Source organism: Bidens hawaiensis, unplaced genomic scaffold (assembly GCF_021521415.1).
Source record: "Bidens hawaiensis isolate Kalapana, Puna unplaced genomic scaffold, B.hawaiensis_p1.1 tig00008537_1, whole genome shotgun sequence".
Classification (NCBI taxonomy): Eukaryota; Viridiplantae; Streptophyta; class Magnoliopsida; order Asterales; family Asteraceae; genus Bidens; species Bidens hawaiensis.
The window spans coordinates 84,918-98,337 of NW_027491611.1; the positions used below are offsets into that span (position 1 = coordinate 84,918).

The window sequence follows — 13,420 nt, forward strand, 5'->3', positions numbered from 1 at the left end:
CAAGCGGCGGATCAGCCACTTTTTCAAGCAATCAGTTAAGATTGCGATGAAAAAACCACGTTCCCTTTGAAAACAGTGCATTTTGATAGCAAAGCGCTCTCTCCATTTCTCTAAATTAAGCAAAGTTCCTTTCATCAACATTCTATGAAAAACAAGGAAACGAAATTAAACAAGCTTCGCCAATTCCTCACCAAGTTACAACGCATCAACCGCTCACCCGACCTTGTGATTTACCCTTCTTTTTAATCTTTCATCAACACATCATCCGCTCGATACATCCATAAGTCACAAAAGATCCAAAAATTCACTGCAAAAGACTTCTAATCGCATTTGATGTTCCGATATATCCTTCTAACAAAAAGATTACAACCTAAATGACCAACGGCTCCTGAAAATAAGAAAACAAGAACCTGATTAGAATATAGTTGTTGTAAAAATGCTAAACTTTGAAACAAAACGTCGAACACAAAGAGAGACATAAAACTAACCACAGAGAATTCCTATCCCGAAACAAAACATGGCTGTATATCCAAAATAGAAGCTGGTTTGCATGAATCCCGACATGTTAGTCTTGACATGATAATAATATATTGAATATAAATACACATAGATCGCTGTGGAGGCTGCAGAGAAGAATGAAGTCCATTGCCAGTAATAGTTCTTCGCGTTTAACAGAAAATACGTTCTCAGTTCCCACAATCGTCACGCAAACAATCACAATAATATGAATGAGAAAAACAAGGAGCATAAACCCGTAGACATAGTACACCTGTCACGTTCAACAATAAAAACAAGTATTAGCAGAGAGTATAATATTCATATTTAACCTAGTTCAAGTAAATTGATAGATGAATCCAACTAGGATTGTTCATAGACCGTTGAAACCGACACGACTGTTTCATTTTGACTGGCCATTCTGTTTTGGAACTTGGAACCTACCGCTCTAAACCTTTCTTTTCTTTTTAGAAAATATGTGGTTATGAATGTATTATATTCATGAATCATCATTTTAGGAAATTTAATGCAAACCAACAATTTTACTAGGCCTGTGAAAAGTTCAGCGCACAGTTTGTGAACCAATCACCAAGAAGCTCGTTTATTTAATAAATGAACGAACATGAAGACATGTCTCTTTCGTTTATGTTCTTTCATTTATATTCGTTCTTGTTCGTTTGTTTATGTTCATTAATTTACATTTGTTTAAGCTCGTTCGTTTTCGTCCTTAATATATTTATTTAACATTTTGTGGGCCCATTACAACTTAGTCAAGTTTTAACAACCTTTTAGATCCAACACATGGTTCTTCACATTACTTTAACTAATTCTAGCAGTAATGTCCATTCATCCATGTTCAGTTATGTGCGTTCGTCTACTTTCGTGAACCATTCATTTATTCTGTTAACAAACGAACACGAACTTGCTCATTTTCTTAGCAAACAAACATGAACAAGAAAACCCCGTTTGTTAGTTGTTTGTATTCGTTGGGTTCATTTACAAGCGTGTATTTAACAACATAGATGTTTTACCTTGTAATTCCAGAAGGATGTGAACACAAAGTACGTCTCAATAAAAATACTACCAAAAGGTAGCAATCTTCCCATTATAGAAACCACGAACGGTGTAAGATACCACTTCTTTTCGGGAATCGGGCGAGGAATTGTTTTCACATGACACGGGTTATTTGGAGCCCCACTCCAGTTGTGTCCCACAACCGTACCGAGAAGAGCAAGAGGGAAAGATATGAAAGCCCATGTTACGAACACAGCCACCATTGTGCCGAATGGAATAGTTGCTAGAGACCCGTAAAATATGGCAATCGTGTTAAGAGAAAAACCGATCCCAAAGCATAAAAATGGGAAAGGTGAAGCTGTGAGGCGGGATCGAAAATGACTCCTTTACTAAATCGATTCATTCACAAGAAAATGGGTCGAAAATGCCACCTTTACTAACGTGACTACGTACCCGACATACAGCATTCAAACAATTTTAAGCAAAATGACAAGAAGTATCAATAATGCCATTTGGGCACCTGTGCCAACAAGTGCTGATAGCAACACCATATTGCGAGGTGGTTGAAAAACATCCCCATGAACAAGTTTCCAACCAGATTCTTCACTTACATCTCTTTCCTGCAAAAGAAAAGGTAATACAATAATTCTTAACCGGATAACTAAAATTAACAAATAGTGACTTCCAAACGTCTTACCAGAATTTCAAGATCATCATCTTCACGGGCGTAGTTGGCATAGTTGTTTCTAAGAGTATTCATCAGGATCATTGAAACCAGCCCAGTAAGAAAGATAACCATCACAAATGAATTGAATATGGAGAACCAATGAATCTGCATGAGTAACAATTAATGACATTATAATCATATATCAATTAGTGAATACACAGTTGGATTGAAATGTGCCAAATTAGGGTCAAAGGGGTAACTGTTACTAAGGGTTGAAATCAATCTGGTTGGGTTGGCCCGGGAACCTATTTAATTTTAATTAGTTCTTTTTAAATTTATTAAAAGATTTATGTATTAAACATGATTGCCAAACCATATTATCACAATAAAGATCTAAACTTATTTGTTAATATGCAATTGAATGCATCACGGATGACTTTTGAGTTGTTTGACATGCTTGATCAATTTTACCAGTTTTTGTGTTGGTTAAATCTTAGTTTAACGCATTTGACCCTTTAGAGATATAACATTGCATAACCCAAATTGAAATTGATACCAAAAAAGTTCACCTGATGCTCAAAAAAATGACAGTCCAGGTAAATATCAAAACGTTGACCAAAAGCGATGTCAGTTTCACTCCATATCACTGAAAATGTCAAGTCTAATTTTCTCCCAGCTTCCAACATGAATGATCTGCAATAGAAAGAAAGCACTAATGTAAAAACAAGGTGACGATGACATCCATTATAGGGATTGTACAATTGGAATATTCAAACCAGCTGATCTTTGTTGTGCTCTACAGTTATATTTTTATGTGTGAACAGCATATGCTTACTATCACTATTCCTGTCAGAATGTAACACGCAAACAAAACCAGTAAAAAAGGACAATAAGTAACCTACTTTTAATTAAAAAACTTAAAATGAAGAGTTTGATAAGTCCATAGCCCACAGTGGTAGATCATCTGAGTCCGTGTTCACCGGTACATCAAAGACAAGAAAAATGATATCAGAAAAACACATAAAACAACGCATACCAATGGAAAATTGAAACCAATAGTTATGGTCAATAGCTTGCTTAAAGTGCAAGACCTTGGAGTTGAAGTTGACAAAACACTAGTCTTTTCTACAATAATATTCTCTGCAGAACAGAAGCAAATACACATCAAGTAAGGATAAGTGTAAACAAGCTAACAACCATACACGATAAGGAGACCTGCATACTTTATTGCCTGTTTGTCTGCCACTTTGTTGTAATCGTTTTAAGTTTAATGATAAATCCATCCCACCATTTGATAATAAAGCAGCATCATCCACCCCCTAATATTGAGCTATGCATGTAATCTTCTAACACGATAGGAAGTTGAATTGTGGATAAGCATGAGCAACATATAAAGTGGAGCTAGATTTCGTGATAAAGTAAGAAAGAAAATGCGCGTAGAGGTAGAGGTGCCTTATGATCATAGTCGGAAGCGAAGACCAGCGATGAAATGTCAAATGAGAGTGGGCCACATCGGCGATGGCTCAGGTCAGGTGTACGTACGGCCGAATGAACCGTTACAGCCCTTCTCAACTCTGTTATTTTCATTTTTTCCCTTACAAAATAATATAATAATAATAATACTTGTAATTTAACTATCAACAAAATCCAATCATATGTAACAGCAGTGTTAAAATGTCTAGTGCAAAACAAAACAAACGCTGGACAAATGCTCCTTTGATTGTACAAATTTGAATTTCTCTATCATCAATCAGTTATCGTTTGATTAGGTTTCTTTGCTTCATTTTCGTTACTTAAACACTAGAGACTTGATTGTAATTAATCTAAAGTATAAATAGAAAGACATTTTTAAGGGTTATAGAAAAAATGGGGGACTTATTGGATTATTTTAATTCCATATCAATTCAAGGGTTTTATTTATTAATCTTCTGTACATGTTTGAGTTATTTAACAAATCTTAGATTCGGGTTATCGATCCTACAAATAGTAACTTTAAGAATAAAAATGACAAAAACCGTTATCACAAAGTCACATGTAATGCATAATTGCATAGACTGAAGTTAACATAAAAATTTAACGCTCGTTAAAGTAAGCGACGTAAATTGTTATAACGTATTAGAATAAACGATTATTTTTAGCGAAAATTTTGAAAATGCCCATTTTCTTTGCCCTCATCAAAGTTTTGTTTATAGGCTTTTACAATTCCTCAACTGTCCATTATCTATACCGTCGGACTGTTTCTTATTTGTTTTCAGACGATTTTTTTTAACCACTTAGAGCACACCACGTGCCAATACCACAAAAGCTTGCACCATTTCTTAGTTGTTGTTAGTCCCATCTGTGAAGACTGTCGGGTTCGATAGGGAAATCCGACCATATATAACGCTGAGGGCGCTAGAGTTTTAATTTCTTCGGGAGGCCAACAGAAAATACGATGGGCAAACAGAAACTATGAGAAACCGATACATCTGTTAAATTTTCTGGCGATTCGAGTCTATGTGATACACAAGTGACAAGACAATTAATGGTTGGGTTAAAAGATTGTCGTCCGACAACAAATAAGATCGGCTCCGATGATATAGCATGTGGACATTTTGAGGGTAGCATAGTCAAATGGAGAAAAGGTTGAAGTCGATCGTGAAAATGGGCATTTTGATTATATTATTATTATTATTACTATTATGAAAATGGGCATTTTGATTATATTATTATTATTATTATTATGGGTTGAGTTATTCTACAAAAGTCAACTAAAATGAGAAGTGTGAGAAGCTATAGTTGATTGACATGTGTCAAGTGGGGACCAAAGGTAAAAGGGTATAAAAGTAATAGTACATATTTTCTCTCTCCACATGCAAGTCACATGTCAATTCCCCCATTATTTTAAAATGTCCATAACTTTTTCATGCAACATTATTTTTTTTTAAAAATTTCACCATAATAACAAGCGTTTTTTTTATCTTTAATATGAGTATGACTTTGTTATATAAAAATTAAAAAAAATTACGTCATTGTGTCTTTTCGTTATTGTGTCTTTTCGTCGTTGTGTCTTTCTGTTTGTTATTGTGTTTTTTTTTGTCATTGTGTCTTTCAAATCATTATTGTGTTTTTTTTAAATGCTAATAATATGATTGTGTAATAATAATACGCAAATATAATGATAAAATAACAATAAATTATCTAATACATAAAACACAATGATGAATACATATTACACAATTACATTAAACGTAATACACAATGGTGAATACATATAACACAATGACCTGAAACGTAAAACACAATAACAAGTAGAAAGACAAACGGTGAACACAAAGACACAATGGCAAACAAAAAGACACAATGACGTAATCTTTGTTTTAATTGCTATCTTTAATATGAGTATCAATTGATAACACAATGACCAAAATCTATAACACAATGCATAGAAAAACCCACTTAAAAATCATAATAAACAACCAATAACACAATATAAAAAATCCACTAATTTTTTTTTATTTTTATATAACAATATGGTACTCATATTAAAGATAAAAAAACGCTTGTTATTATGGTGAAATTTAAAAAAAAAAATAATGTTGCATGAAAAAGTTATGAACGTTTTAAAATGGTGGGAGGAATTTGTGACACCCGCTAAAATAAAAAGTATTATTATATTCCTTAATCGAGATTAAGACATGTTTAGACCGGGTTAAGTAAGAAATTAAGACCACAAGTTAAAATATTATTTTATTCTAAGAATGAAGGTCATATATATAAAGGAATGCACGTGAGAAGGCAAACCGAATAAGGAAATTTTGGTGATAAGTTAGAAGAAACGAATGTTTTCGGTTAAACGTGCGAATATTCAACCCGATATTCGAGAAAATATCCATGGGTGGATCCAACTGAATAGTGTAGAGGATTGAAAATCGAGACCGAAGGCGAAAACGTGACTCAATTCTGAGTTATAACGAAGCGGGAAAATGCAAATTAGTATTTTCGAACACGGTCGTTAAAGCACCCATACCGGTAAGTTTGCAAAAATTAATACCGTCGTCATATTTTAAGGTTTATTATGTGGATAAAATAAATCGAATGGAGACCATAAGTTTGGAGTAACACAGAACCGACACCGACACCGGAAAACGATCGATAATAACTTATTAATAGAAATAATAAGTTAACGAGACAAATTTAAGTTGGGGACGGGATAAATATTTTGACGAAATGTATTCAGAAAATACAACACCACTTAAAGTAGTGGGATCGTGAAAGCGAGAGACCGAAACGCGATCGTGAAACTCGTTTAAAACCGCACCTATATAAGTGGGCTTCCCTCACTCTTCCATTCATTTTACATCACACTTCTGCATTATTAGAGAGAGAGAGAGAGGGTAAAGAGAGGTTAGAGAATTCCGGCAAGGTGGCCGGAGGCCGGCGGCGGTCTGGAGGTGGTGCCCGGTGGCCGGTGGTGGTCTGGCGCGGTGGTCCGGTGGCGGCCGAAGCCCGTCTTCTACCCGGAACCATTTTTCGACGTCCCGAACACGATGGTAAGCTTCGATCGTCCTAATTTTGAGCTTAAGTTTGTTAAAAACGCATTTTAAAATCTGGACAGATTGTATAACTTTTGCATGTCTGTAAAGATCACTCCATAACCGAAGATCTAACGGTCCGATCATCTTGATTTTGTTTACAAAGGGTTCATAACCCATAGATAATCAATTTGAATGGTGGAGATGAGGATCGGAGAAGTTTAAGTTGGGTTTATAGGCTCGTTTTCGGACTCAGTTCGCTGGGCGGATATTGAAAACGTAGCTTTAAAGAAATGCAGATTCCCGAAGATCCAACCGTCGGATCGGGTTGAAATTTTTGGTGAACCTTCCTAACACATATATATTTTATTCCACCAAAGGAATCGATGATCAGATGTCTGGATGGTGAGTTATAAACTTTGTAAGTTACTGGTCAGATTTCATAACGAAAATAGTTTATTAAAACGGGTTGCATGTAGGTTTTGAGGTGTCGTACGGACGATCCGAGACCGGAAAAATGTTCGTGACCCAAAAACGAACGCGTTGGTGTATCCGGATCGCATTGCATGCGGGTGTTGAGCAGATTTCTAGACTCGAACTGTACGCGAGGAGGTATATATTTTATATCTTTAAGTGTTGAAAAAGTTATATAACGAGAGATTATTATAAATATCGTTACCGGAAAGAACTTGGACAATGAAAAGATTGTTCATAATTAATTAGAAAACCGTTAGCTAACATCGAGTGTTAAAAACGACATAATCGAGACTTGGACAATTTCGTATAAATTTATGATATATATATATATGTATACGATATTTGGACCATATAAATTATTCAGATAACCGGTTAATAAAAGGGTATTATAATTCTACAATAAATATATATACTTTTTATTAAATAACATCCATTTTTAGTTTCGAGAAATGTATTGCTTATATAAAAATGGTTTGGAACTATGTTTATAATTATATGATAATTTGAAACATCCAGGTCGGTTACGATTTTCTAAAACGATAGAACTTTGTAATTTAATCATTACAATTATGATAAATAAGACACGTGAGGATAAACGAGTTAAGTTAGGATACGTTGCTACTTGTGTATGTGTTATGTGTTAATATATTTTGTATTAAACATAGGAAATCTAGTTATCATTGGATGACTGTTGTTAAGATCTTGCATCAACTGGTTGTGTATCATCTCGTATGTGTTAATTGTGCTGAGACAAAGGTGAGTTTCTCATAAATCCCCACTATTTTAACGTAATTAAATGATTTTATAAATGTTTTGGGGGAAAACACGTTTGGATCAAAACGTGTTTTATTTTGACAACTGTGGTATTGGAATGACTTTAAATTCAACTGATATGGTTGGGCTGCCGAGGGGCATAAATCGAGATCATTTTCCACTGCCTTATAATCATTAATTGTTAAACAGGCCTAGAAATATTGATAGATCTATCGGGGTGACGCCCTATCATCACCGGTCGTGCCAGTGGGGTAAGTGATAAATATTTCGATTGTTGTACGCTTTGATTATAGATTTAAGGGAGTCATACATTTGTTATATTTTTAGCTAGTTTATAACTATCACACTTGTTAAATAAAATGTTGAATTTTATGCACTTTCGCTTTTATAGTGAAAGGGGGACCATGTGGTCTCTCGTGGTAAAGCGATGACCGGTGTGAAAATTTAAATAACTTTTGTGTGTAAAATAAAAGTAGACCTTGGCCAAGTAAAGGCAAGGTAATGCATTGACTTTGGTCCGTATGGACGAAGTGGTATTTATGTGAATAATTAAACAAAGAAAACCTTTGTTTCAATCAAATAAATGTGAAGTGAAATACAAAAGTTATTGATGATATTCCCATTGTTTAAAATGAAGAAATAATTGATGTAAAAGCCGAAAGCTGTTACATCATGGTTTTTAAATTGAGAATTCACCAACTTTTGTGTTGACAAAATTATTTTAAACGTGTTTTTAGGTAATGAAAAGCGAATGCTTCGTGAGGATGATGTGGGAAAAACAATTGTGAAATACTTGAGTGCTGGATTTCTATTTTAAACAAAACGTGTACTTTGACACGTGTATTTATGACATTTTGTAATGAATTAAAGACCAACTTATATGTTAATATATTGTGCTTAAATACTGATGGCTAAACGGCATCTGTCATCGTCAAAATTAGTTGACTAAGTCTTCCGCTGTTAAATTAAGGTTTTTGGGGTGTGACAGAATTGACATGTGCTTTGCATGTGAAAAAAGAAATTCAACGAACGTGGGTTATTACCTTTACGTCTTTTTCATCAATTTATTTTCTTAAATTAATCTCCATCATTCAAATCTAAGATCAATGAGTTAGATTCATTCTCACCCTTCTCATTTTTGTTGTCATTTGAATATTAACTTTACCCTTATTATTATTTGTTGAGTTTAATAAGAAACGGATAAAAGTAGGGTGGTTGTTTTAATATGGTATGATATTTTGTCCGTAAACGAAACAGGCAGAAAGAATCGAATCGAATCGAATCGAATCGAATCGAGGGACAAAGTAGACATTTTGAGGATCCGCCGTGAATCGTACCAAACAAAAGAAATAGAAATAGATAAGTCTCACTCACTCTTCTTGTGTCGGTTGAAACCTTAACACAAAACCAAGCTGAGATGGAAGAAGAATCCGGAAGACAGTCACCTTCCCCTCCGGCAGACGACTGTTGCCCTATCTGCTTCGGCTCCTTCTCCGCTCCTTTCCAAGGCCCTTGCGGCCACTGGTACTGCGGTCGGTATCTTCACTTCCAGTTCCCTTTTCTTTCTTCCTAACATTTGGAAACTTGTACAGGCGCTTGTATCCTTGAGTACTGGAATCATGTTGCAGCCTTCAAGCCCTGCAACTGCCCTATGTGTTCTAGGCCCATTACAAAGCTGACTCCTCAATCTACTCTATATCACCACCAGCATCATGATCAAGGGATACGTCACATTATCAACAATGTTAACCAGTACAATTGCTTGTTTCTTGGTGGCCCCCGCGGCTTCATTCTCGTAGGTTTTTTTTTTTCTTTTTTTTTTTATGTGACTTTTTAAGTAATCATGTGATTTGTTAACAGCAAGTTCTTCAACTGCCCTTGTTTGTCAAGAGGTTGATTCAAGCAATGATGGATCCTGATCGCCCTGTTGCTTACCTTAGCAGACTGCGTTTGGTTGCAGTAAGCACTTCTTAATCACTTCTTAATTAATTGTTTATGGTTACTTCAATTTGGTGGTTTGCAGGTGCTTCTTGGTGCTCTTTATACACTTAGTCCTTTTGACTTTCTACCCAGATGTAAGTAAGCTGTTTCATTCTCACAACAACAATGATCTATTGCTGCTGTTTATACTTATATGATTGTGTGCAGGGCGGTACCTTGATGCCATAGACTTATTTGATTGTTCTGCTATTGCCCTCTCATTCAGCTTGTACTTTGTCGGCCTTTATTCACGAAGACGCCGCCTTAGACGTTTAAGGCAGCTGGCCCCGGCCCCGCTTTTTGAAGTAGATATGTAACCGCACCCGATACATTCTTAACTTTTAGTTTCGGTTGTATTATAATAGCACATCATCTTGATTCTTGTAATCAAGTACTATCATGCAGGTATAATGTAGAAAGTGGTATTAAAATAAACAAACTACAATACGAATCAAATTAAGAAACCTATAAGAGAATGCTTATTGCTTTTCAATGTTATGTCTACTTTTATATGTTATTTGACATGTTTTTGGATCACCTATTTTGAAGGTAGCATGAACATGTTCACTATACTCTGAAAAAAGATTAATTGTGTGTAATCTTTCCTTATGATATGAACTAGTAATCGTATCCGCGCGTTGCAGCGAGCCAAGTCAATCCCGTGTTGTATGTATTAGACATGATGATAAGATTATTCAATTCGAACAACCATATCTTTGGTAAAGTAACCCGTGTGTTGCGACTGAGCGAGTTAAACGCAATACATGTTCGAATGCACATAAAGTCAACATGACAAAGTTTTGAATGAAAACATAAAATGGTGAACAACAAACATCAATCCGAGTTAAACGCAATACATGTTCGAATGCACATAAAAAAAGAGAACATTTACCCAACTCTTCATATAATTACTAAAATGACATGGGACTGATTTAGTTTGAGATCTTGCTGCTGAAGTGCTGAATGGATGTACCTGCGAAGACACTTGGAAATTAATAAGGTTATAATTAATTAACTTACAAACACAAAAACAAAAGACAAGATAAAGGAACCGTTGTAGTTGGATTGCTTTAATTTGCATATTCATATTCGAACTGAAAAAAAAGTTCAACTTGGTTAAGTTATTATAGATTCTATTCCAAATAAAATTCAAATGACAGTATATGAAACCGAACAGACCTTCACAGGTGCAATGCATAATAACAGAGGAGTTTCCATTGAGCTTATGGCGGTACATGATTCAAAAAGGTGTATCCATTTCACATTCAACCAAGAAACCGTGTTTTTGCAAATTATTAAACACAAAGCACACTTTACATATCCTGATTTTAGAAGTAACCTATCATAAAGCGTAACACAGAGCTAGATCAAGAATCCGAGACGCCCAACCAAAGCTGCAAATCGAAAATTTCAAATAAATGCAACAATTAAGGAAATGTGAGACCCAATCTGAAACATAGAACATAAGCGATACCTAGATACCTAATCTGAAACAAAGAACAGATGCAGAGTACAAACCTAGAGCAAACGGAGAATGCACAAATGAAGACATGGGCTATTTGATTTCATCAAAAAGTGAACAACCGGCAAACACATGCGACTTCAAAAACGTATTAGCTTATTCCTGGCAGCATATGGCTTCAACGATAGGTAAACTAAGCTTATAAATGAGTACCAACAAACATACATAACCAATGAGTACTAAAGGCTCGGTTGTTCTTTTGTGTTCATATTTGTTTTCTTTTATAATGTGTATGACAGCATTGCTACTTTGTTGTGTCACCAGATTTACCTCATATATTAAATCTGTGTTTTAAGCTAACCAAAACCTTAGGGGAACTGTCAAGACCTAATAAACATCAAATTACCATTCCATTAACTTAAATTTAGCTCAATAGGTTCTGATTATACAAAACCCATGATAGACGCATGCAATTAGAAGATTAATAAGCTAAAAAAAGCTGCGATAAAAGGAGCCATAGCCTAAATAGTCGGGTATACCTGAGATATAAAGTTTCCGGTGATGATTGAAATTAGCTACTAATGTTAAATCACAAACTTGGACTAATTAGGAGTTTTTTTTTTGTTGAAAACAGGACGAACGAAGAAAAATAATTCACCATTTCACAAACCCTAATGATAGCCACGTGTAAGACACATGGCAAAATAATGCTGCATTGCACAATCTATATGAGAAGATGTACTTTTTGCTACAGTAGCTTTTTAAATATATTATAAATATGAATCCGTGTAAGATCTCCATGTAAAGTGTGCAAAAAAGTTAACATCTTTCGGGATAGATCTCATTATAATCTTTGTTGCTAACTATTAACAGTTAAGAACTCTATATATAATCTGATAATATAGCTAGCCAAGACTGTTAGTTATGTAACAAATGAAGTAACCAACAAAGTTAACAGGCCAACAGTAACTAATTATAGTGAGACTAATTAAGCTGTAACTAAAAGCCACATTTGAACCCATGTGAAATGTCCAGTAATCAACAATATCAAGCACAGAAGGGATAAAGCGAGATTATGGCCAAAGACGATTTGGTGAGCTTTTCCAACAACTCAAACAAGCAAGAAACACAACCTCAAAATCGATTTAGGGTAGAAGTTAAATGAAGATATCCGTTTAAAGAGAGAGGGGTTTTGAGAATAAATAAAAATGTGGGTTAGAAGAATGACGACGGACAGTAATTACATAGGGTTCTCATGTAAAAAGAAGTCATAAAAAGGTATGCAACATATGGACACATCAACATAGTTTTGCATTTGGTCAATTGATTCAAGAGAGGTCAGATTAATCACTTTAATCGTATATTTTTTTAATTAAGTCAAAACAACAAATACGGAAGTCACTTGATCCGGTAACAAAGATTGGTCGCCCTTACACACTATGTTCCTGATTTTAATTTTTTTTAAAAGACCAACGAAGTTTATTAAAACTCTAGCAAGGCGCTAGAAACCGCCAGTTATAACCACCAAACAAAAGAAACATGCACCAAATTAGCACATGCCCAACCACCAAACAAAAGAAACATGAACCAATTTTGATCTTACGGGGTTCTTAATAAGGTGTAACATCTTAAAAATTTCATACCAATTTTGACAATTTAGGAAGCTGAGGGACCCATTAGTCATTTAGCTAAAATAAAAAAATAAAACGCTCATAAAGCGACACGTCTCCAATGACTAATCAAATGGAATGACATGTGTCACCACATGTCAACTTGAAAGGACATATGTCATCACAAGAATGAGTGGTGGCGAGCGACGGTCCGACCGAGGGTGTGAGTGAACAATTATAAATAGTGGTCATGGGCTGTTCATTTGTGACATCCCGAACACCAAACCACTCTCACTTTCTCGAAGTTTGTGTCACCGAGTTGGAGTCTCAACGCCACTCTAGAGTTTCGACGTTTCATACCCCAACACCCTACATATAGTTGAAATACTCCTCGTTCGTCCTTAAACGTTATACCCATTTTAAGGTA

General features: G+C 35.1%; 1 protein-coding gene, 1 long non-coding RNA gene and 1 pseudogene across 3 annotated transcripts; 1 reads left to right on the forward strand and 2 right to left on the reverse strand.

Moving 5' to 3' along the window:
- Window positions 1–105: 105 nt before the first annotated feature.
- Window positions 106–6,685, reverse strand: LOC143529379 (transmembrane 9 superfamily member 1-like; annotated as a pseudogene). Its single transcript, XR_013134645.1, has 8 exons — window positions 6,524–6,685; window positions 3,408–3,495; window positions 3,230–3,316; window positions 2,746–3,074; window positions 2,207–2,341; window positions 1,527–2,129; window positions 489–769; window positions 106–388 (listed from the first exon to the last, which is right to left on the reverse strand). The product of XR_013134645.1 is annotated as a transmembrane 9 superfamily member 1-like (transcript).
- Window positions 6,686–9,358: 2,673 nt separating this feature from the next.
- On the forward strand, window positions 9,359–10,293 carry LOC143529380 (uncharacterized). Its single transcript, XM_077025192.1, has 5 exons — window positions 9,359–9,473; window positions 9,534–9,736; window positions 9,802–9,900; window positions 9,965–10,016; window positions 10,090–10,293. Exons 1-5 carry the CDS (start codon window positions 9,359–9,361, stop codon window positions 10,236–10,238), a joined length of 618 nt encoding a protein of 205 aa, XP_076881307.1. The 3' UTR covers window positions 10,239–10,293.
- Window positions 10,294–11,243: 950 nt separating this feature from the next.
- Window positions 11,244–11,981, reverse strand: LOC143529384 (uncharacterized). The gene is made up of 3 exons (XR_013134646.1): window positions 11,923–11,981; window positions 11,440–11,521; window positions 11,244–11,315 (listed from the first exon to the last, which is right to left on the reverse strand). It is a non-coding gene; the product is annotated as an uncharacterized LOC143529384 (long non-coding RNA).
- Between the last annotated feature and the right edge of the window lie 1,439 nt (window positions 11,982–13,420).